Source organism: Eretmochelys imbricata, chromosome 3, assembly GCF_965152235.1.
Source record: "Eretmochelys imbricata isolate rEreImb1 chromosome 3, rEreImb1.hap1, whole genome shotgun sequence".
NCBI lineage: Eukaryota > Metazoa > Chordata > Testudines > Cheloniidae > Eretmochelys > Eretmochelys imbricata.
The window spans coordinates 104,107,368-104,132,649 of record NC_135574.1 but is presented as its reverse complement, the minus strand read 5'-3'; the positions used below and the strand labels follow the sequence as shown (position 1 = coordinate 104,132,649).

General features: G+C 42.3%; 1 protein-coding gene across 1 annotated transcript in view; it reads right to left on the bottom strand.

Annotated features, from left to right (window-relative positions):
• Positions 1–24,955, bottom strand: part of LOC144262127 (uncharacterized) — a 45,531-nt gene extending 20,576 nt beyond the window's left edge. The window contains exons 1-7 of the mRNA XM_077811767.1: positions 24,730–24,955; positions 13,793–13,912; positions 12,587–12,706; positions 11,578–11,697; positions 5,937–6,056; positions 4,648–4,730; positions 444–569 (exon numbers count right to left, since the gene is read on the bottom strand). Of these exons, the coding sequence (XP_077667893.1) occupies positions 444–569; positions 4,648–4,730; positions 5,937–6,056; positions 11,578–11,697; positions 12,587–12,706; positions 13,793–13,912; positions 24,730–24,955 (915 nt within the window). The remainder of the gene's footprint in view (positions 1–443; positions 570–4,647; positions 4,731–5,936; positions 6,057–11,577; positions 11,698–12,586; positions 12,707–13,792; positions 13,913–24,729) is intronic.
• Between the last annotated feature and the right edge of the window lie 327 nt (positions 24,956–25,282).

Below are 25,282 nucleotides of genomic sequence, written 5' to 3'. Positions count from 1 at the left end.
TGTCCAGGAAGGAGTGCTGACTATGGTCTGTGACAGCCTGTAACTCTTATAATGAGCAAAACCAAATCTCTGAAGGTGAACACTCCTGAAGTTTGGGAACACCTGGCTCCAGATCTGAACTCTGCAGCTCAGGCCCGACTCTTTGTTTCCATCTTCAAAGCAAAGTGCTATCAATAATTGTAACTCTGCCGGAAATGTGATAAAATTCTCACATCTAGTAAAGTGCCTCAGTTGCATGCTATGGGATCTACAGTAGTAAAGTGCAGTTTCAAAGCCTCCCCTGCGTTTGCCTGGGGCTCCCTAATTACAATGTAAAGCAATCTAGTTGCATCATAGCTTCTTCACGCTGAGTGTAACATACAGAATTAAAGAAACCTCAGGAAAATGATCAGCAAATCTGCTGTACAATAACACACCTCCCTTCCATATCTTTTTCACTTTACCTTGTCCACAGATGAAGACAGGAGAGAAATGAGTGTCCGCAGAAGGAATCTGTCCCCAACTCGCAACATGGCTTCATGGTGCTGAGAGTTGGCTGCCACATTGCTTAGAGCAGCACAACTATAATACTGACAAGAACAGAGAAGGGGGTGGAGAGAAGATGTCACTGTGGCAGTGTTTGTTCAATACAGTGAAAATCAACAGGAGAAAGGCTTAGATTTTTATTTGACAAAAGTGTGTACTTTTCAACTTCAAGGTGTTTTACAAACATTGATTAAACCCCAAAACACCTTTCGGAGGTAGGTAGGTAAGTATTAATACTCACATCTGGCTGACTGGGGGAATGGAGAGAAACTGAGACCGAGACTGTGATGTGCCCAAAGCCACAAAGGAAGTTGGTGGCAGTGCTGGGATAAGAATGCAAAAGCTCGTGGCTTCTAATTTCATGTGCAGGACACACGTCTCTTTGTTTTCAAGAAACAAAGTGTACAGAAAGTCAGAAGGTGAGCTTAATGTCCTTTGGGGCAGATATTGTGGAAAGCATTCATGAGACAAAAATTCCTCTGTCCATTCTATTACAGCTTACTCTAAGCGGGGCACTTTTTTTCTGGCCACACCCCTGGCGTCTGAGCCTAGTTAACAGCCCTAAGCAAGACCATAAAGGTACAAGATATAATCTAGATTTAATCAGGGAAGAATATTTTGTCAGAACCCACAAATATAGTCTCATAATGGCTCCCCTTCTACCGGCAAATCTCAGCATTCGGGGTGTCATTTCTGCAAAAAGGGTAGTTCAGGCACTTCCCAGTCCAGAATGACACACACACAAGTTCTGCTTGAGCTAGTGTGCTAAAATTAGCAAAGTGGCCATGGCAGCATGAGCAGCTGCTAGTTAGTTTGTTTCCTGCTAGACATGATGGAACATATTTATATAGCATCCACCATACAAGACCTTCAACAGTCCTTGCAAACAAAGCTAGGAATAGAGCCGAAACCTCCTAACTCCCAGTTCTTTGCTTTAACATGTACGCTATGCTTCCTTGCAGAAATATTCATCTGAGACTAAAGACATTAGCAATTACTTACATGAGAAATTAGAGTTTGAGAGGCTAGCAGTACCTATGTTAAGTAGACATAAAGAACAGGGATGAAGAGCTTGGAAGAGGCATGTCTCGGAGCTTTGTTGCAACATATAAAAGTTTGCCTCACCCCCACATGAGACTGTATTTGGCAGGCATCTGGAAAATTCCAGGAATCATGCATTCTACATTCGATAGAACTGTTCATGGGGCGAGGCTATACCAGTCTGCACTCCTCTTTGAAGATACTCACTTGTTTTGTTTTATTAGCTTTGAATGATTGTGCTGACATGTCAAGAGAGATCAGTAGGATCACACCCAGGAGAAAAGCATTCCCCCCACCCCCTGCCAAAGGCATCAATGCCATTACTGAAGGCAGTCATCTTGCACTGACTGACTAGACAGGTACAGCCACATTCAGCAAAGCAAAAAATAACCATATTCAAGCCAAATGATGCAGTATGTTCTACTGCCCCAAAGTGAGTTTATCATAGAGACTCTCCCTGAAGGAATGGCAAAAATATTTTGTCTGTCACTAGTGTCAATGGACCAGATTAATCTCTCGTGTAATTTGTACAGCCTCTAAAGAGTTGTAGAAGGGATAAATGTGGCCCAAACTGTTTGTATAATGTAAAAAGGGAGGTGCAGAGAAATTCTCTCCCAGGAGAAATTAATGCATGTTGGCAGAGCAACCTTTTGTGGTTTTTCTTTTTCTTTCACTTGTTTTGTTTGTTGTTTCCACTTCGTGATCAGGAAAAAAATCTTCCACCATAATGTTTGGGTCTTAAAAGGGCTCCATTTTGTCTTTCAAATACCTCCTTGAGCATAAGGAAATTTAAGGGCAGTAATACTGCTGAGGGGGTTACAGAAGGGCAACCTCACCATATCCAACCTTTGATGCTCCAAAACAGATTCCTGACACGTGACATTGGGGAGATGGGGTATTAATGCTCGGACTGTATTTCCCAATAGCTGGAACCAATTATGTGATCAGAAGGTCTGAACTGACATTCCATGACTGGAAGACAGAAGCTTGTGGAAGGCACTGGCTTATATTATATTGACTGCCGCCCTTTTGTTCAAGCCTCCTGATGTTGAGAATACATTGCCAAAGCAAAATGACTGGCAAATGAGTACAGCATCAGTTATGAGCAAAATCCCTTCAAGGAATACCATGGCTGGCCTCCCTTTCTCCAAGAGGGCTTCCATATGCTAGCAAATTAAACCAAGTGCTATCATTTGTCCTGCTACATTTTTATTTTTAGCACTGGTAGGAGCTAATTTGATAGAATTACTAGTAAGTGGATGAAGGATGCATGCCTTAGATGTAATATGTTTAGATTTTAGTAAGATATTGAAATAGCAACTCACACCATATTAATTCAAATTGGCTTGTGGACTGAAAACAATGTGCAGAATCTTAAACTCAAGTCCTTGTACACACCAGGAAATTGCACCATTGCTCAAAGTAGAATTCTGAAACTGTATTGAAAACAATGTTTTTGGAGCTATTTTACTACTTGAACTATTTTTGTTTCCTGTCCAAGGAGACTTAGTATAGAAGAAAATTGTCTGTGATAGTTCCAGTTCCTAGTGCAGGCATAGATAACAATAAACATTGGTCTGTCTAATTTAGGAAGGAGTAAGAGACACATTACTGAAATAATGACAGGTTTCAGAGTAACAGCCGTGTTAGTCTGTATTCGCAAAAAGAAAAGGAGTACTTGTGGCACCTTAGAGACTAACCAATTATAAGCAGATGCCAAAGAGGACAAAAAATAATACAAATGGGCCCTGACAATGGGCCATACAAGTGTGGCTTGAATTTACCTTGGCCCCTCTCCTCCTACCCTACATCCTTTCCTACATCAAGCATAGATCAGTCAGAAGGGAGACTCTCTCCCAGTATGCACTACAGAGGATGGTATATAACCATTTGCAGATATTGGAAGGGTGTAATCACCAAGGCTTATTTAGTGAGATACAGGAAGGTATAATTTGGAGTAATGGGATAAAATAGAGAAAGGGAATAATTAAGATGCGTATCAGGAAAAACCTGTGAATCTGGATGTTTGTGGAAAGTAGTTGTAGAGGTCCCAACTCTTGGGATATCTAGAACAGCACTGGATGAAATACTAAAAAAAACATGTAAGAGACCAGGAGACAGACTGGATGATGTAACAGGTCCTATCCATCTTTAATGTCCATGATTCTAGTTGTTGGCTTTCTCCAGATTATTTTAATACAAAGCTCTCTTCATAGGTGTGCATAATCATGAGATGCTCATGTACATCACCCATTATGTGCAGGTAGGACAACCCCCCATTGTGGACTATGCACTCCATACACACAACCAACTACAAGAATATTTTTTTTAAAATTACACATCTAAAATATTGGAAAACTTTAAAAGGCAAAATAAAAATATGGAGGTACAAGTAAAGAGAGCCAGGCTTAACAGTAACTGGTCTGATGTATGTCCTCAAAGGTATAGCTGATACCTACAAAAAAAACTGACAACTGACAGGCAGCTGGTATTCTGATACCTTTGGTTATCTTACTGACCTGTATGGTCTCATTGTTTTCTTGTGCTCCCCCTGTCTGTTGTACCACCCTATCGTCTCTTGTGTTATACTTAGATGATAAACTAATTGAGTTTTTACATAGTGCCTAACACAATGGAGCCCTGGTCCATGATTGGAATTCTTAAGTGACACTTAATATAATAATAAAAAATTAATAATTAACATAATTAATGATCCCCCACTAACTTTTTCTGTTGCAAAAGGATAACAGGAAAGCATGAAATCTATGATTCTGCTAGAGAGAAGACTTGTATCTTCACAACAGCTTTGTGTGTATTTTCATATTCACTTTCTCCTATCATAGCTGGACCTATGTTGCATGCCCAAAGCAGTGTTTATACAACTATTCAGCATTTCACTATGACACCATTACTTATTGGTTCACTGAAGTAAAAACAAAACAAAGTCAAAAGCCCCTTGCGTCTCTTATTTCTCCTTCCTTTCCTCTACGACCAGAACCCTGAATTCTAATAGTTATGCTTGCTCCTAAATTGTATAATTTGCTTTTATTATTTAAAAGTTCTGGCTTGTTTTAACTATACCTGTACTTCTGAGTCAGGAGACTCTAACATCAGTATGAGGACAGGGAGGGCTCCTTCCCTGCACAGGACTTGCTGGATCCGCTCTGCAAGGTGAGAAAAAGGGCAAATTTTAGTATGTGAAAGGGAGCAGAAGGATCACCCCCTCCCCAGTATACAATCAAATGGATGCACCATCGTGAACCCTTTCTGAGAAAAAGGCACCATTGGGCAGTGCTGAGTGATTTAGGTTCATCCAGATTTACCCCAATGAGAGTAACTTGCAATTAACACTCCAAATAAGACAAAGTCTGTATGGGAGCTAGTGCAGAACAGCAGTGGAAAATCATTTTAGCCATAATGACTCTGAAAGCCACCTGAGCAGGCTTTTCCTCTTTTTTTTGTTTTATTTTAAGTTAAAGATTAAAATTGCTAGAAGTGCTAAGCGAAGATCAGACCTACTGGTATAAGCCATTTCTGTCTATTTCATATAAAACATCTTTTTTAAACAATATTTTGAAAATGTGCAATTGTAACAGTCAACAGGCAAAGTTCTCACCCTCCCCCATTACCTCATCTAAAGGGGACAGATCAGCCACAGTAGTAGTATTTTGGTGCATGGGCTTGACCTCTGACATAATGTTTTCCCATTGTTTTTGTTTGAGAATTAATGAACAATAATATTGCCTTTTAACACAGAGGGACAAATCATGCTCCCACTGAAGTTCATGGGAATAATCCCATGAAACAGGATCAGGCCCATAATGTTTATCCTAATGTATACACCTGCAACACCAGGTTTGGGATACACAATAAAACCTAAACCATGATTCACCATTATCAAGTAATCTTCCATTTTAAGAGATTACCTCGAAGCACCCCGAAGTGTCCTGAGTACAGTTCTCCTTTACTAGAATGGTCACTTCTTTTAAACAACTGATTTTTGTCAGTTTCCTGAGTGGTGACTTAATAGATTGCACTCAGATTCAACTGTGTTGATAATCAAGGCCTTGCTAATTACAACCTATTAACAGGTGGGTCTGTATTAGCTGCCAGAGGCCAAGCTTTTTGAATTTAGAGACTCAGCCAAGGTCATCATCATGAATACAATTTACCAAGAAAATGACACATGTGATCAGGATTCCAAAGTTATCCCATCTTATCCCTCATAAAATTAGGTCGTTTCTAGGTTGTTTTGTTTTTTTAACACTGAAAACACGTCCATTTGTTGTCGTGTCCCCACACTCAGTTTCCATTAGCTACAGGGCAGTTGTTTTTGCCAATTTGTAGATAGATCATTAACCTGAAAGTACCTGATCGTGTGAGGTTGAGAATAGCTCCAACTGCATTTTGTTGGACTCTAGGATCATAGGAGTTGGCAAGTGCCAGCAAGGGTATAACTCCCGCTGAGCCGATGGCCTCTCGGTTGGACTCTGGGGAAAACATACCATGAGAGAGAAATAAGAAGACTGTCTTTTCAGTCTGTCTTCACATTAATCTAATAAACCCTGAAAAGGAAGTCTAAAACTAGCTTTATTTGGGATTTTTATCTGAATTTTTACTATTTGTCAAAGTCCTTTAGTATCCTCTGACTGAATCCCATGAGCTCAAAAAGAGAGATGCTAACTGCAGAAATTTTAAATGTCTCAAATTTACCTTATAATCCTGATGTGCTCTAACAAGGTATTCATGATCTTGTAAGTATTATATTAGCAAACAAACCTTTATTCTGTTTGTAGGTAGGATTTCATTAATTTATCAGGATAAACACAGTGAACCAAATTCTGTCTTTGGATTATCTGTGCCACCCCAGTGCTTAAGGTTAAGATTTTGTCACAATAGGTTGTGGGCAATAAACAAAAATCCACTGAAATCTGCAATCTGTCTGTGACTTTTACTAAAAATAACGGGGGAAGGGCTGACAGGGGATGCCTGAAGTGCAAGGGAGGGGCAATGAGAGCCTGAGCCTTGCTGGGGGGCAGGAGACGGGGGCGGGAAGGGGTCCAGCACCTGCCACCCTAGGGGACTCGAGCTCCAGGGTACTTCACCTGCGGGGACTTGGACTTACAAGTCTCCCCACCGCCTGCAGCAGCACTCTCTTGGAGCTCCAGGGCTGGCAGCTTGGAGCTGTGGGGGCCCCCTGCTGCCTGTGGCAACTGACAGTTGACAGCTCCAGCCCCACCACCACGGGGCTAAGGCAGAAAATGTCACAGAAGTCTGTGGAAGTCACAGAATCCATTACTTCAGTGACCTCTGTGACATAATCTAATCCTTACCAATGATGTATAAGGGCGTGAGAACAGAATTTAGCCCCATCAGTGGAATTAAGTAAGGTAACCCTGTTTCACTGTACTTATATTTAGCAGTCTGTAAAATAAGTTCTTGACCTACCAGGAGTACAGCGAGGCTTTAAAAAAGGATTGTAGAATACTTTTAGGTCCTTGGATGAAAAGCACTATAAACGTTTGAGAGAGACAAAGTAGGTGACGTAATATATTTTATTGAACTAACTTCTGCTGGTGAAAGACACAAGCTTTTGAGCTTCACAGAGCTCTTCTTCAGGTCTGTGGAGCTCAAAGTCTTGTCTTTTTCACCAACAGAAGTTGGTCCAGTAAAATATATTACCTCACACAGTTTGTCTCTCTCATATCCTGGGACCAACACGGCTACAACACTATAACAATGAAAGGCATTTATTACTAGTTTATAAAAATTCTACTTTGATGGCTATGTCTTATGGTATATTTAATCGCTTCATATTCATACACTGAATATTTTGGGCCTTGTACGATGTTTCCTCAACCCAGTCTTGAGAGAATAATAACTTTCCTTTGCTGTAATGCCTATAAAAATCTTGATACGTTAGGCCACTGTTGTGCTGAGACTATTGCCTATCATACTGACCAATGTTGTTCCATTGTTACTTGTACTCCCCCCATCAGTCTACATTCATCTGCTGTCTCTTGTCTTATACTTAGATTGCATTCTCATTGGGAGAGGGACAATCTTTTTATTCTGTTTGAACAGCTCCAATCACACTGGTCCTTGTCCATGACTAGGGCTCCTAGGCACTACCACAATACAAATGATATGTAATAATAATAACCCAAGGTGTAACTTAATTAGAAAATTTGGCTGTCTGGAACTAGATAGCCCAAAGTGAATCCTCATGGAGGAAGGGGCAAGAAAGTTAGGTGAGAAGCTGTTGTTTGAATTGCTTTGGACACGGCCTGCAGAAGGCTAGATATTAGTTTGTTACGAGGTCAACTCTTTATGTCCCATTTCACCCAAAGGCTTAAGAGGCCAAAAATACTTTTGCAGTATGATGTGCATATATGCTTTTTCTGCACTTCAATCAGTAGAAGCAAAATTTCTTTTCTGTAGCTTTACCTGATGACAAATAGTGTGGCATGATATATGCTCTAATTAGTTCAGCAAAAGAAAGATTTAAACAGATTAGGAATTTTGAAACTACCTCCTCCTCCATTCTTTCACACACTACAGTGTGAGCTGTGTCTATCAATGTGGGAAGGAAATTCATGTCTGGACAAGGTAATTTTATAAAATCTTTTTCTCTTTTCTTCCCTCCTTGGGAAATTTTTCAAATCAAACCTCCTTGCTGGGAGGTTTCCTAAGAAACCAATGGCATTAATACTGTATCAGATTCACAATGCACAGTTAAAACTTTGTCTCTTTAAAGCTTTGTTAAATCTTTGTCCTTTTAAAACTCTTTGTTTCTTGATTTGAAAGGGCCTCAAATCCAAGATGGCTCAGTGGCTGAGTGTTCAATGTTCTTGGCCAGTGCTTGGACTCTCGATCACTCAGGCTGTTTTAGTTATCATTTAGACAGAAGAGGAGTAGCATGAGGAAATTAATCTAGAAGTCTCCCACCTGGCTGAGAATGGTTGGTGTGTTATCTCTCGTAATGGGAAGCTAGAAAGACCATAGCAAATACCTATGATATAATTACCCCATAACCAAGAAAGCCGTGTTTTCTTTTTCCCTAGGGTCATTCACTAAGTTCCTCCACTGAACTGATGCTGTGCAGTCTTGGGTGAATATTATAACTGTAAGCTTGCTGGATGCATTTTTATATAACTCATTTTCCTCACTCTTCTCCTCTCCCCACTCCAGTGCTGGTATCACTCATGCATTGTAGCTGATCTCTAGCTAAGTGGCTAATCTTATCATAGGGATGGACAGAGATATGCATCCCACTGAGAGAGAATTAATTTTTTATTCTAATCTCCATAAGAGCTGCGGCTGAATAGACTGTTTTTATTCTGGACCACCTGCTTACCAGAGTAATGTCAGTCCCTTTATTGCTACCATTGCTCAGGCCCCACTTACTGTGCTTTTAAAAAGGGACTAGGTATCCGGATGTTTCTTCAAGTCAGTGTTGAAGACTTAATAGCTTCCTCCAGTTAGCTTCCTGGATTTAAAGAACTCTTCTTGCAACCTACATCTCTTAGTTCCAGTTTGTCAATATAAACCATTTCTGTGCACTTGAAAATTCTCTTGGCACTACAATTCCTAGAGATGTGTGCACACAATTATTGACAACAAAGAAAGAGAGACACTCTGTAAAATTGGATTTATCATCAAAACCATTTTTATACCTGGCTCTCCTTTGTAAGGAAAACATGTGAGATGTTCACCTTACTCAGTCTAACATGAATGCTCAGGTCTCCCTCAATTGTTGCTGTGAACATTCAGTTCACATTCTCTCTGCTCTGCATTACCTGTGCCTATTGTTTATGCTAGAGTTACTGTTGGCTGTTTTACCTTCACTTAGTACAGTGCATCTCGTTCTATCCCTTTTGCTTGCTTTGGCAATATTCCTGTGTTTTCATACACCCCTTTTGGTTCTTGAACTGTGATTCCTTTGAACCTATAGTCAGACCCTATTACTACTTCCAGGCTTCCTTCTAACTAAGATTTCTGTGTTAATAATGCTCATTGACTTCATAGGCTTACACCAGAGACGAATTTGGACCAATAACTTGAGACCCCAGAGGCGGGGGGAAGGGATGCGGGTGGGTTGGGATGGGGAGGGATGCAGTGAGGGGATGGGAGTACAGCCCGATTCCCAACACTCGGAGACGGGGATACACATACCTCGAACTCCTGGGTGCCGGTGATGGGGCAACTGACAGACTGTGGTTTGCTGCAGGGCACGTGCCACAGCTCGAGCCCAGACCCACGAGGAGCGCGAGGAGAAGAGGGCCAGGCAACAGCGGAAGATGTGCACGCCACATGACCCCTCAACATCCGCCTGCTGAGTGCTCGTAAGTCATGCTCATGCTAGTTTCTCCCCTGCCCTGACCCAGCCAATGGGAGCTGCACCTGTGGGCGGGGGGTGGGGCAGCACGTGGATCCCCCTGGCTGCCCCTAAGGCTAGGAGCCATACATGCCAGCTGTTTCCCAACCAGGGAGCTGCACGGCAGCTAGCAGGGAGCCTGCCAGCCCCACTGTGTGGTGTGGCACCACCCCCAAGTGGACAGTCAACAGCCTGGTCAGCGGTGCTGACTGGAGCCCCAGGATCCCTTTCTGATTGGGCATTCTGGTCCAAAACCGGACACGTGGTCACCCTAGGCCCCGGCCCTGGAGCTGCTGTGGCCAGGGAGAGACTCTCCCCTGGCCCCGGGCTGCTGTGGCAAGAGAGGGCTGGGGGCAGTTCTCTCTCCCTGCCGCAGCCCCATGGCAGCCTGCACCCCAAATCCCTCATCCCCAGCCCCACTCCAGAACCGCACCCCCAGCCAGAGCCCTCAACCCCCACACCCAAATCCTCTGCCCCAGCCCAGAGCTCCCTCCTGCCTCCCCAAACCTCTCATCCCCGGCCCCTCCTCAGAGCCCGCACCCCCAGCCAGAGCCCTCAACCCCTGCACCAAAATCCTCTGCCCCAGCCCTGAGCCCCCTCCTATGCTCCGAACCCCTTGGCCCCACCCCCACCACGCATGACCTCCATATTGGTGCACATAACAAAATTCATTCCACACATGGACATAAAAAATTAGTCACATTGTTGCCAACCCCTTTTGCAATCTAGTTCTCCATCTTTGCCATTTTTTTTTTACCACTGGTTAGTAATCTTGTGCCATATTATGCTGTCACTTGAATCAATGGAGAGTTCTAGCTCAAAGGTGAAGTAATGTCCAGGACTGATTACTCCAAGCCACTGACTGTTAAGATGGCTGGGGGCGGGAAACAACGACAACAACAACCTGGAGCATCTGCAGAGGACTTCAAATTTGGCTTCAGAGGGTGTTATGTATACGCTTTCATTCAGAAATCCTATGCTGACCTTGGAAAGAACTGACCTTTTGCTCTCTTTCTTCTTAATGGGTTTCATTTCTGCTTATGTTCCTGGCCACTCTTTAAAGCTGGCAATTGTTGGATATCTCAGCTTCCTTAGGTATCATCTGCTGTCATATTTATAGACAGCTTCACTTTCCTTCGTTGCTTGGGAGCTTATTGCCAGATGAGGGAGGGTGCACTACAGTTCTTAAACTCAGAATCCTTAGATTTAGAATTTAGTAATTTTTTAAAATTTTAAATGATTCTCTTAAAGATTGAATGTGCTTCCATGCTAATTTTATTTTAGGATTGTAGAGCACAGTAAGTGTCTTATATGAAGAGCTTTATTCAAAGGGAAATTACTGTATGAGTTTTTCTCAGATAAACCCTTTAAGATCTTGAACTAGTTAGAACTAGGTTGTATTCTAGGTACTGAGTTCTTATATCACCCACATCACCATAGTCTCTGAGCAACTTCCAGAAGTGCACTAACTTTGGATGTCAAATGGATTAACTTTATCATGGGTGAATAGTGAAACTTCCAGATGCATCATGTGACTACTCTACTTACAAGTGGTTATTTCACATGCAGGTGTTGTGACATATGAATTGAATTTGTTCATTACAGCAAATAAAGGAAAAAGACATTGTACTGACCTGAGACAGCCAAAGTCATTATGCAGGCACAGGAGTTGCACTGGACAGCGGAGTCCCCTGACTCGAGCAGCTCCAGAATTGGCTCAAGTAAACCCATTTGGACAACTAGTTCTTTGTTTACTATTCAGAGACAAATAAAATGGTGACTAGCTAACACATCCTTTATAGGTGCAAAAATTATATCTTCTCTTGGATTCCTTTGGAGTCTGTATATTATTTTATGAAAAATGAATTTAGCATTGAAATAGATTGGAATTTATTGCACCAAAATGCACATGGATATCATGTTTTATTTGAGAGTTCAGGTGATCAATTTTTTTAGATTTCTTTACTACTGTATAACTGTATATAAACCTGGCTCTTTATTATCCTGTAAAGTGACTTCAGATATATGAAAAATTGTAAGAGATCCTTGTTATAGATTCTATCTGAGGCCCATAATTTTTATTATTCATACGCAAATAGTGACACTCCATAACTTACAGCAAGTCACCAGAGATAAGGGGCTAGATTCATACTAGCTTGATGCTGGCTTCTGCTGGTGCAGGGTAATGTAATGGAACGTCTACACTGGTATGGCTCCAAGGGAGGGCAGCAGTGGTAGCACTGCCTGTCTCACCATGTAGATGAAATTCCCGCCCTGCTAACCCATCAAGTGTAGTGAGCTTTACTGATGTAGGGCAATGTCATCTATAACTCCCTGGTCCAGCCGGAGTGAAGCTAGTCCTGTTTTATAAAGAAAAAAGTGAATCTTTCAAAAAATAAATCTCCTTTTTCACCCAAAGCAGAAAATAAGATCCAGCTAGCTGTAACAGAAAAAATAAGCATTATTTAAAAGTCAGACTTTGATTCTAAGACTGTATTTGTTGCTGAAAAGACAGCTGCAGTGTTCTCACTCAGGCATGATGAAAGCCGAGTGTGAGTACTGGTACTCTAAACATAAATTGGGTCTTGGTGAACAGAGAAATCTGTTTCCACCAAGAGCAGAGATCTCTTGATATTTACTCACTGTTTCCTTCCAGCAAAAAATTTACGAGGGACAAGGAAGACATCTGCTGAACCTCCATGTCACTGGACTGCAGTAAAGCATAATAGGGTTCCAAATGCTCAGCAGGCAGCTGGGTGTTTACTGTAGAAATGAGGAAATAATGAACAAGTCTCTCCACTTTGTCATTTCTTCATGTACCTTCAGGCTGAGGTGCTACCATAGTCAAATATTGTGCATTTATATTCCAGTGTCATTAAGGAGATCAGGCCAAGCTGCTCACTAGCACTTTTAATAATCAGATATTTTAGAAATATTATTGGCCAAACATGGGGAAGGAGGGGAGAAACAGAAATTACTGTTAATGTCTAGCTACCAAACGAGTGTCTCTGCCCCATATCAGATCCTAGTTTGGATGACTATGTGTGCTTTTCAGCCGTAAGAAACATATACTGTAAAGACATCAGGCCAAACGCTCTACTGATGTAACTTTATTGGATCAAGGGAGTTGCACATGTGTAGCCAAGGGGAGAATTTGACCCATTTTCTGATGTACAAACTGTTGAATACTCATCTTATAGAAAAAGTATTTACTCACTGTTCCTCTCCTCTGTCCCTACTTTGTCTGTTACCTCTCAATTCAAAATCCTGAATCCTTTCACATAAAGTCTGATGTGAGAAACCTCAATATCCAACTTCGAGCTGGACGGTCTCTGCTGGACAGTTGTGTGCTGATTCCTGCTCATAGACCATCTCAAAAACTTCCATCAAAGAGCTATTGCAAATGCCTTGTTCCTGAATCTTCACTACCATCTGGCCTCTAGGTTGTCATCTCCTGGGGTTCCACAGTATAGCCCTAATAGGACACTTCCTCTGCTTGCTCCCACGATAGCCTATGCTTTGTAACTTATGGGGAGTTCAGAGTACGTCCAATTCAAATGTAATGCGCATATCCTATAAAGGCTGTGTTGAAATTCTACAGAATTGTCATAGTTATAAAGGTGACTTTATGTCTCTGGTAGGCACCAGTATCATCTGCCTATAATAAAACCAGATGTCACTTGTTCTACAAGTGACTGTGCACATATGAAACTATGACAGCACTTCCTTTGCAACAAGAGATTGAAAAAAGATCTTAAATTCATAAAAGAGCTTAACAGTTTCGGAAAAAACTTGTTATTTAGTTATATTTATAAAAATCTTCAAATGCACCGGAAGGAGCTTACTTACAGTGCTGACTCATATGCAAGTAATATAGAGCAGCAGACTGCTGTAAATCAGGGTTTTCTGAAAATGCTAAGGTCCTCAGAGCTTCCAGGGAGTCCTTTCCAAATGGTGACATTTCAAAACCTGCGGAACGTACAATGACAGCACAGATTTAGTTAATCCTGAAAAGGTTTTGTGTATGAGGAGTTCAGAATTCCCAGGGATTAAAAGCAGCCGGCAACCCAAAACACAAACATATGGACTAGCATATTGGAATGGTCTACAGCAAGTCTACTCTGATATCACATCTACAACAGTGGCCAATATCAAATGCTTCAGAAGAAGGTTTGATAAACCGCGTAGTGGATGACCTGGAATAATCTGCCCTAGAAGCTTCTTCCAAACCACTGGCAGTTAGTGGTTGGAAGCAAGACCATTTATATCCCTTATACATCTTTTATCATCTAATGTAAATGTGGATGTTCTTGTTATAAACGCTTTTTTGAATCTACTATGCCCCTGGTTAAATGATATCTTGTGATCATAGGTTCTGGAGCTTATGTATATGTTGTATGAAAGTATTTCCTTTTCTTGGTTTTAAATGTATTTTCATTGTGTCCTGTTAGTATTATGAAAAAGGGGCTATTGAAATGAAGAAATGAGCTGTAATCATTTGCCTCACACTCAACTTCCACCAGCCATCAAATAGGATGGTTGCCCTTAAATATAAAATTAGTGTTCTACAATTACCACCTCAAATACTGCAATATCATAATTAATGCAAACTGTAATGGTTTTGCACCATTCTTGCAAAATACTATAGTACATTTTTATACGGCTGGAGTGGAGTGGAATGGAGAGTAAAAAAATGCCCAGCAATAAAAACTGCTGAAAAGAAAATACATTTCTAAAAAGTTCATTCTTAGTTCGTGGAAACCACTGCCTCAGGATATAGTTTTAGCCAAGAGGTTAGCACAGTGCAATAAAGGATTAAGTATTTATATGGATTACAGAACCATCTATTTTAGGCAGGCTAGAAGGGATATAAACTCTAATGCTTCAGTACATAAACCAACCACTTATTCAAGTCATTAGAAGCTGTTGACACTTCAAGTGTACAAAACTCCTACCTTCCGGATTAAGTAACTGGGCCTCAGACAAGCATTGATTATTATTAATTTTGGTTATTAATGAGCAACCATTATACAAGGAAAAATTAGCCAATATTTGTAGATTAAAAAAAACTTTTAAAGATTAAATTCTGCTGCTGGAAAGTTGAGTGGCTGAATCTCCCAGTTGTCTATGTATCGCTGGATAGGAGAATGCCCTTAATACACATCTTGCTATGCTGCATGGGCTAATGAATGAGTTTCATAACTTCATTATCAAATGTGAAGTCTGTACTCGGGTCCAAATTCTGCTTTCAAATACGGACTCACAGATCTCAGTGGGATTTGTAATAGGACATGTGAGACAGAATTTGGCCCTCAGTTTTTATTCAGTCCATGAAGTCAAAACTCCCATTTCTTTGGGAGTTTTGCCCGATTAGAATCTGAAGACTGAATCACCCCCTCTTGAGGTAGAACCTACAAGAGAGAGCCAAGGAAGGAGGAAAACTCCAAGGTTTCCCCTGTGGAATTTCCTCACGTCATTCTGTGAGGACAGCAAGATTTAGCCACAGCATAAACCACAGTTCTACTCGAACAGGTTGGCTCTTGGGAATTCATCAAAGCTGCAGAGGTATTGTGCCTCTGCAGCAGCTCTAGGCCCCCTGCAGCTCTGCCCTGGCTGTCTAGCATCAAAGAAGCTGCACTGCTAAGGACTCCTCAGCAGGTGCCTGCCCCTAGGTCTCCACTTCAAGGATCCCATCACAGAGGAAGAGGCTTCTCAAGAAAGGTAATATAACTGCTTCTGAGAATATTGAATTTTCTCCTATGTTTCTACTGGGTGCTGAGAAACTCCAGCCTACCCACTTCTCCCTACCACCTCCCAACCCTCATTCTCTGCACCTAACACACCAATGGATCCTAGGACCTGAAGACAGTCCTCTGTGACATCTAGGGGAGGTGGAAAGAATACTGCTGCAGAAATAGGTGTCCCTTCTTCTGCATGTGAAGGAGGAAATCCATGCCCAGAGGGGCCCCTCTACCCAAAGATACTATCATGCTGTGAATAAAGACTTAGAATTTGACCCATAGTTAATGTTCAACCATTAGTGAACTGCATCATCAGGATGGGCCCACCTGAAGGTATGTAGAATGTGATACTAATTAAGACTAGCATTATCTGAAGCAAATTCATGCATGTTCCAGATAAGTGGTATTGCAACAAATAATCTGAAAGATTTTTCCGTGGTTGATCATCCCAGACAAGGTTATCCCTGTCACACAAAAAACAACACCTCTACTGGCCCCTCTGTCAAGGTGTATTTATGTTGCAAAAGAAAAGAGTAGAGATAGTAGCATTTTGTGCCTTGCTAGGTGCACATTAATGGAAATAGAAGGCTCATATTTTATAAATGCAATACCAGCATATTTTGTATAGCCACTTTGGGACGAAGACTATAATAAAAGCACTGTACAGAATTAAGCAACAGCACAGAGAAGGGTTGGGGCAAAGGGAGAAAGACATGTTTTTATCTTGGATTTTTAAAGAATGAGAATTAACCAAGTGGACAGATACAGGAAGGTTTTCCTTGATTGCAGGAATTGAAAAGTAAAATGTTCTCACATCATTGGTGGTGTAACTATATAGAGAGACAGAGAGGAGGCCTCTGCTAGAGGAACAGAGGGATCTGGGAGCAGAGACGAGAGCTAATCTATGAAATACAGAAAAGCCATAAGGAATTTCATACATTTTGGTAATTTTGAACTGATGAATAGGAATCCAATGAAGCTGTATAAGAATGATGTGGTCACACATTTTTGTACACATGAGAAGTCACACAACTGAATTCTACGTATGCTGGCCTATGGAGGGATGAGCCTTCACCTGGACAGGCATAAAGAAGGGAGTTGCAATAATTATGGTAGAAAGAAAATGCTGCCAATAAAGCTGTATATTATTAATATGGGCGATAGTTAAGGTTAAAGAAAGAAATATGATGACCAATGGGAAGAAGACAGAAAGAGCACCTAACCAAGAATTTAATCCCGTGGGATTCTACAGAGGCAGGGAGTTGACCCAGGGAAGAGCCATCAGTTTTGTAGAACTGGAATTAAGACAGGAGGAACTAGAGATGTCTGTGCTGTTTTGTAAATGGAATGGACCACAGAGTTCAGCTCAAACAAAAAAGAAAAGTCTTCCTAAGCAGGTCATTAACTACATGAAGAAAGTGGTTTCCATGTTATGACAAGAGTGAAAGTATAAAAGCCACCAATTGCAGCTAACATGAAACAGCATCAGCTATCCTCTCTCCACATCCAATTTCATAGCACAAAAGTAGTGAAATGAAACCTTTCCTATCAATTCACAGGCTAGCATCTACAAACAGTGGCTACAGGATAGAGAGCTGAAATAGGACTTGAGAGACCTGGGTTCACATCCTAGCTTCACCAGTAGACTCCTGGGCACTTTAGGCAAGTCACTCTTATCCCTGTACGTCAGTTTCCCTATTTGTATAATGGAGGGAATGGTACTTTATAGAGCATGTTAAGATCTGAAGATGGAAAACCGTCTTATAGCTCTCATAATAATATATAATCTAGTTTTCTATGGACGTTCTCCTTTTCTTCTCTAAACTAAGAAAATTCAGAATAAACTATTTTTAAACATAAAGTCACTAGGAGCCACAAAATGTAAAGTTAAGAAAATGCAAAATTTGCATACCAGTATTCAAAAAAGTATGTAATAATTTAGCTACTAAACTCCAATGCTAATTACTGGGTATAATGTGGCTAAAGTATCGGATACATTTTCAGTGGACGGGGCAGTGGAAGTAATGGGAGAAGTGGCAGAAGCATGATGCACGCTGGTTATTCTGCACTGCTGGAGAGCATTGATACTTAGGATATGTCTACACTACGAAATCAGGTCGATTTTATAGAAGTCGATCTTTAGAAATTGATTTTATACAGTCTATTGTGTATGTCCCCACTAAGCGCAGTAGGTCGGCAGAGTGCGTCCTCAATACCATGGCTAGCATCAACTCACGGAGCAGTGCACTGTGGGTAGCTATCCCACAGTTCCTGCAGCCTCTGCTGCCCATTGGAATTCTGGGTTAAGCTCTCAATGCCTGATGAGGCAAAAACATTGTCATGGGTGGTTTTGAGTACATGTCGTCAGTCTCCCCTCCCTCCCTCCATGAAAGCAACTGCAGACACTCATTTCATGCCTTTTTTCCTGGGTTACCCATGCAGACGCCATAGCAAGGCAAGCATGGAGCCCACTCAGCTCACTGCTGCTGTTGTGAGCATTGTAAACACCTTGTGCATTATCCTGCAGTATGTGCAGAAGTGGGCTAAGAGACGCCAACATGAGGACGATTGTGAGGAGGATATGGACACAGACATTCCTGAAAGCATGGGCTGTGACATCATGGCGGCAGTGGTGCTGGTTGATACAGTGGAACGCTGATTCTGGGCCCAGCAAACAAGCACAGACTGGTGGGACCACATAGTGTTGCAGGTCTGGGATGATTCCCAGTGGCTGCAAAACTTTCACATGTGTAAAGCCACTTTCCTTGAACTTTGTGAGTTGCTTTCCCCCGCCCTGAAGCGCAGGAATACCAAGATGAGAGCTGCCCTGACACTTGAGAAGCAAGTGGCAATAGCCACTGTGGAAGCTTGCAACGCCAGACTGCTACCGGTCAGTCGGGAACCAGTTTGGAGTGGGCAAATCTACTGTGGGGACTGCTGTGATCCAAGTAACCAATGCAATCACTGACATTCTGCTATCAAGGGTAGTGACTCTGGAAAATGTGCAGGTCACAGTGGATGGCTTTGCTGCAATGGAGTTCCCTAACTGTGGTGGGGTGATATACAGAATGCATATCCTTATCTTGGCACCGGACCATCTTGCCAACCAGTACGTAAACCGCAAGGGGTACTTCTCAATGGTGCTGAAAGCTCTGGTGGATCACAAGGGATGTTTCACCGACATCAGCGTGGGATGGCTGGGAAAGGTGCATGACGCTCGCATCTTTAGGAACTCTGGGCTGTTCAAGCAGCTGCAAGAAGGGACTTATTTCCCAGACCAGAAAATTATCACTGGGGATGTTGAAATGCCAATAGTTATTCTTGGGGACCCAGCCTACCCCTTGCTCCCATGGCTCATGAAGCCGTATACAGGCAGCCTGGACAGTAGTAAGGAGCAGTTCAACTATAGGCTGGGCAAGTGCAGAATGGTGGTAGAATGTGCCTTTGGACGTTTAAAACCTTGCTGGCACTGTTTGCTGACTAGGTTAGACCTCAGCGCAACCAACATTCCCATTGTTACTGCTGCTTGTTGTGTGCTCCATAATATATGTGAGAGTAAGGGGGAGACATTTATGGTGGGGTGGGAGGTTGCAAATCGCCTGGCGGCCGATTTTGAGCAGCTAGACACCAGGGTGATTAGAAGAGCACAGCTAGGCACGCTGCGCATCAGAGAGGCTTTGAAAACCAGTTTCATGACTGGCCAGGCTACGGTGTGACAGTTGTGTGTATTTCGCCTTGCTGCAAACCTGCCTCCTATTTTTATTTTAATTCCCTGTGAGTCAACCACCCTCCCCGCTTCAGTCACAGCTGGCAAAGAAAATAAAGTAACTATTGTTTTGAAACCATGCATTCTTTCTTTATTAATTAAAAAAAAAAGGTGAGATAACTGACAAGGTAGCCCGGATGGTATGGTGTGGGGGAGGAGGGAAGGACAAGGGCACATTGCTTATTGTAGCCACACTACAAATCAAAACTGTTTGAATGACAGCCTTCTGTTGCTTGGGACATCCTTTGGAGTGGAGTGGCTGGTGCCCGGAGCCTCCCCAACACGTTCTTGGGCGTCTGGGTGAGGAGGATATGGAACTTGGAGAGGAGGGCAGGCGGTTATACAATGGATGCAGCAGGGGGTCTGTGCTCTTGTTGGCTTTCCTGCAGCTCTACCAGATGCCTCATCATGTCCGTTTGCTCCCCCATTAGCCTCAGCATCACCTCCTGCCTCTGCTCATTGCGGTCACTTAATGCTTTCCTGACCTCTGCCACTGAATGCCTCCATGCGTTAAGCTGTGCCCTATCAGTGCGGGAGGACTCCATGAGCTCGGAAAACATGTCAGCATGAGTGTGGTTTTTTTGCCTTCTAATCTGCTATAACCTCAGGGACAAAGATGATAGGGGGAGCATAGAAACATTTGCACCTGCGGGGGGATAAAAAGGGAGAGTAAAATTTAAGATGATACATTTCTGAGAACAAAAGGGAGACTTTTTCACAGTGAATCAAGCAATTCACAGCAGACAGCACATGTGCTTTAGGCACAAGGTCGCATTTTGCCTTTTATATTGAGCGCCTGCCGGTATGGTGACACATCACACATGCTGGGCAACAGAATTCAGTTTCCAGGCAGCCATGGTAAGCCAAAGGGAATGTGGGGTTGGCTTCTTACCCTTTCATAACATGTGGGAATGGTTTCAAACTGCAGCGCCCTCCTTTCCCATAGCAAGCGATGCTGGTTGGGTTTCACATTTAAAAGGAGGGGCTGCGGCTTTCAGGTGGATGTGCAGCACACACCTCACCCCATCCCACCGCGTGACTATTCTCTGGGATGATCCATTTTAGCCAAACGCAAACAGCCCAGCATGAACAGGGTCCTTTTACTGTTCCTTTACAAAAATTCCCCTATTTCAACCAGGTGACTATGAATTATATCCTCTCCTGAGGCTAACACAGAAAGATATAGACCAAATTTTACTTTAATGCGACCAAAACCCAGGACCATTCGCTGCCATGCTTTGTAATGCAATGATTCCAGACTACTTGCTACTGGCTTGGCGTGGTAAAGTGTCCTACTATGAAGGATGAAATAAGGCAGCCCTCTGCAGAAACCTTCTGCAAAGTAGAGTACCTCCAGGAGAGCTTCATGGAGATGTCCCCGGAGGATTCCCGCTCCATCCCCAGACACGTTAACAGAGTTTTCCGGTAGCTGTACTGGCCGCAAATGTATCCCAAATCTTCAGGGCAAATCAAACATTAAACACAATTGCTTTTAAACCCTGTACTGTAGTTACAAATGTGCACCCACCAGAGGTGCCTTCTCCAGCTTCAGGGTCGGGGATCTCGCCTAGGGAGGGTATTGGCTCCAGGGTGATGAAAAGGTCCTGGCTGCTGGGGAGAAAGGATTCACCTCTTGCCTGCTGCACAATCTTCTCCTCCTCTATCTCATCCACAAAATCCTCCTCCGTGTTGCATGAGACTCCCCCCTTGCAGGTGTCCACGGACAGTGGTGGGGTAGTGGTAGGGTCCCCCCCTAGAATGCTATGCAGCTGATCATAGAAGTGGCATGTATGGGGCTGTGACCCAGAGCGACCATTTGCCTCCTTTGTCTTTTGGTAGGCTTGCCTGAGCTCCTTAACTTTCATGTGGCACTGCTGTGTATCCCTGTTGTAGCCTCTCTCCACCATGCGCTGTGCGATTTTGGCATGTGTATATATATTAGCATTTCTTCTTTTTGATCGGAGTTTGGCCTGCAAAGATTTTTCTCCCCATTCAGCAATCAAATCTAGTGTCTCCGTTTCGGTCCATGCTGGAGCTCGTTTGCGATTCTGGGGGGACTGCATGGTCACCTGTACTGCTGAGCTCGCCACGCTGACCAAACAGGAAATGAAATTCAAAATTTCCCAGGGCTTTTCCTGTGTACCTGGCTAGTGCATCAGAGTTCAAAGTGCTGTCCAGAGCAGTCACATTGGAGCACTCTGGGATAGCTCCCAGAGGCCAATACTGTCGAATTGTGTCTGCACCACCCCAAATTCGACCCAGCACGGTCAATTTTAGCGCAACTCCCCTCGCCGGGGCAGAGTACAGAAGTAGATTTTAAGAGCCCTTTAGGTCGACAGAACGGGATTGGTTGTGTAGGCGCATTCATTTTAAAATCAACCTAACTCAGCTAAATTCAACCTAACCCTTTAGTGTAGACCCAGGCTTAGTATGCTGCTGTAGCTTACATTAAGGACTGCTCCAATCCTCAACTCCCTCCAAAAAAACAGTAGACACTGGTAACGTGAGCCACCTTTGCCCCTTCTCAACTCAGCTACAGTCCACAATCAAGGCTGCTACTTCTCTGGACCATCACAGATGGCCCAGTCGCTACTTGTGACTCTCAGTAAGAATAAAAAAGAAACAAGAAGCAACAACGCTCACCTGATGCAAATCAAAGTTATTTGCATGGTGGCCTTTGTAGAGAAACAAGTCATCACAGATATGTGCAGTCATAATACAGATACAGTATTTGAATATCAGTTGGACCATATTTGTGGCTGCTTTTCTGCTCGAATAGCTAATTAAGGACAGTGTTAAGAATCATGAGCCTTTCTAGCTGCTGGCTCAAACAAAGGTGTTGCAATAATCTTTGTTTGTGGTGTTAGTCCATTGCTGAAGCAAAGATAGCATCTTTCAAACAAGGGATTAATATACGGCACCAAAAAGAACAAGGGAGTGTTGTTATAGTCACAGCAGTTAATGCAAATTTCATAATAAATCATCCTTTGTCTTTTAGCTCTTTGAGCTGAAATATTCCATGCTTGGTCTATTCCTAAAGATGATTTAATAGGAGACTTCAGTAGAAAATAACCCTGACAATAATAGCAACCTCTAACTTTAGGTGATTTATGTATTTTCTCAAAAATAATCTATCCAATCTCTCTCAATATTTTTATTCCCTTAAGAGCTGGTTGGTCTTTTGAAAGAAAGCAGTATCCCAGCTGACTTTGTTGTTCAAAAAATACAGGACTTTATGCCTCCCTAATCACTGGCTGAGACCATTTATACTCTATGAGCCTAGCTGTGCTCTCAGATATGCTAGTTTCATTCTGATGTATATAAATGGGTATTTGACTCTATAAAATCTTAGTGAAATAACTAGTGGGAAATAGCATGCATGTTAAAAGCGTTCAAGTCACCTTTATCATAAGCTTATTTTCTATCACTTCCTAACGCATATAGAGGCACAATAATGCACTGTACTGATGAATTTCTCACTCTGTTTCCCATCCCCGCATACTCTGTGATGTTGCACTCTGCTGGAACACATTCCAGGCGTTGTGAGTAAACAGGAGTATGGCTAATGGGTCCACAAAGGGTTAAGATCCCACCAGCTAAAACCCCAGTGCACATGGGGCACAGTAGTCTGTGGTCACTACTGCAACCAATAGATTGCAGTAGCTGCTGCTGCAGGCTGACTGCACAGATAGCCTGCACTTTCCCTCTCATTTTGGGGTCAGGAGAGGCCTTTCCATGTAAAGACTGTATACCTAAAGTTTTAGACAAGGAACTGGGATCACCCATATTTTGGGGGTTCTAACACTATTTTCCTTTTCTGTGACAAATGGAATGTCATGATAAATCTCAAGCAGCTTGGTACTGCTAAAGAAGACCAGTAATAGACATTATTTTATTAATGATTGATAAGAAGCTGTACTTGCATCCTTCTCTTCTCTCTTTGTGTCCACATTGGCCAGGAGATTTTAAAAAGTGCAGTGAATTTTTGAAAATGTGGACAGATAGGCAATGCATCGCCCCAGGAACCATTCCCACTATATATATAGCTGCTATTGTCTATGAGTAACCCTACCTTATTTCTGTATTAGGTGCATTGACATAAAAATACAAAGAGAGGTTTGGATCCTTTGGATCCTTGCCTTCCCGTCAACATTTATCTCATAAAGATTGGATGATCCCTGCAGTCTTTCTTGCATTCAATACTGCTTGTCTTCATATTGAGCATATATGCCTATTGTCTCAACAAAACAGCCTCCTCCTTTTCTATCAAGATGAGTGGAAACTATGCTTTGTGGGCCTGATCCCATTCGGTGCAGAGGGCCCTCAAGTTCCACTGAAAGTTGAGCCACTTCAACACCACACACAAAGTGTCCTCCCAGAATCAGGCTGCATTTATGTTGTTTCGTAGGAGCACAACAAGCTCAGAAACAAATTCAGGGCAGAGGGGTAGGAATGAATATATTCTGATAAAGGATAATTCTTATAAGAATATTTTAGTGCACAAATCCAACTCCTGTACATAAAAACACAGAGACCCTCATTGAGATGACTAGCTGGTAAATGAATAAATCAGATAAAGTATGTGATGACAAAGATTATGTGGTAAGCATATGAGAAAATTAACGTGAATCTAACTGAATAAAGTGGATCTGTTAAATGAATATATTCTGTGAGTACGAAAGCAGTACAGTTTTATCTAACGCTAGCATCCTCTAAAATCCTGTCACATACATAGACTTAATTTGTAGTTGTGTGATCAAACAACTGGATCATTCTGTTTCCAGCACTGTAACTCCAATAAATGGGAAGGGGAGACAAGGCAAAGATTCAGATCCCTCCCACTAACCAGATAAACTTTAGTCTTAATTTCTAGAAGACTTTGAATTATGAAATATGTTTTTTGTGTACAAATCAGGTTATGCATTTATAGGGTGATCAGATGTCCTGATTTTATAGGGACAGTGCTGATTTTTGGGTCTTTTTCTTATATAGACTCGTATTACCCCCCCCCCCCCCGTCCCGATTTTTCACATTTGCTGTCTGGTCACCCTATGCATTTGTAGCTCTGTCACAGTGGAAAGTTATTGATCATTTTCATGCAGCTCTTTATTATGCTACTTGAACCCTCAGTTTCCCAAATATAGCAGGAAAAGCACTGTAGCTTTATCCCTGTACCACAGCACTGAACTGCACAAACCCAAGTTGGAACAAACAGCAGTTTCATCAGTAGTCCATTGTCATTATGTAGAAAAAAATCACCCCAAATAACTGCCCCTCACCTGTTTCAATGTGCTGTAGAAATTCTTGCACCATCTCCTTTTCGTGTGGCTGAAGGACAGGTTTGTATAGCTGTCTGGCTTCAGAGCTCTTTCGTTTTAGGCAGGAGCATTCACTTATCAGAATCAAATATTCCTTAATGTTCTGTATCAGACTTGAGGACATCCTCTTCACAAGGGACACAAAGTCCTGAAGCAACTTCACACAGTTTTCACACAGTTGAGCCATTTTTACTTTACTTGTTCTGATCCAACACAAAGTCACAGAGAAAAAGGGAGAGATATGGAAAGAGTAGCTTCTTCACACCTTCACCACTTTTTGCATTAAATTGTTGCTTCTGTGTTGGTGTGTGTTACAGATCTTGATTTACCCAACACTGTCATAACACTCTAGAGCCACTGCAAAACTGCTAAGTTATTTCCTATGTGCAAACAAACTGCATGGTACAACAAAACTTAACTGTCAACAGTATGCTCCTTGTGAGGTCTGTAAGATGTTAGTTTAAAGGCTGGAACAGATCCGCGTACAAATCACTGTTTCTCTGCATTAGTTGAA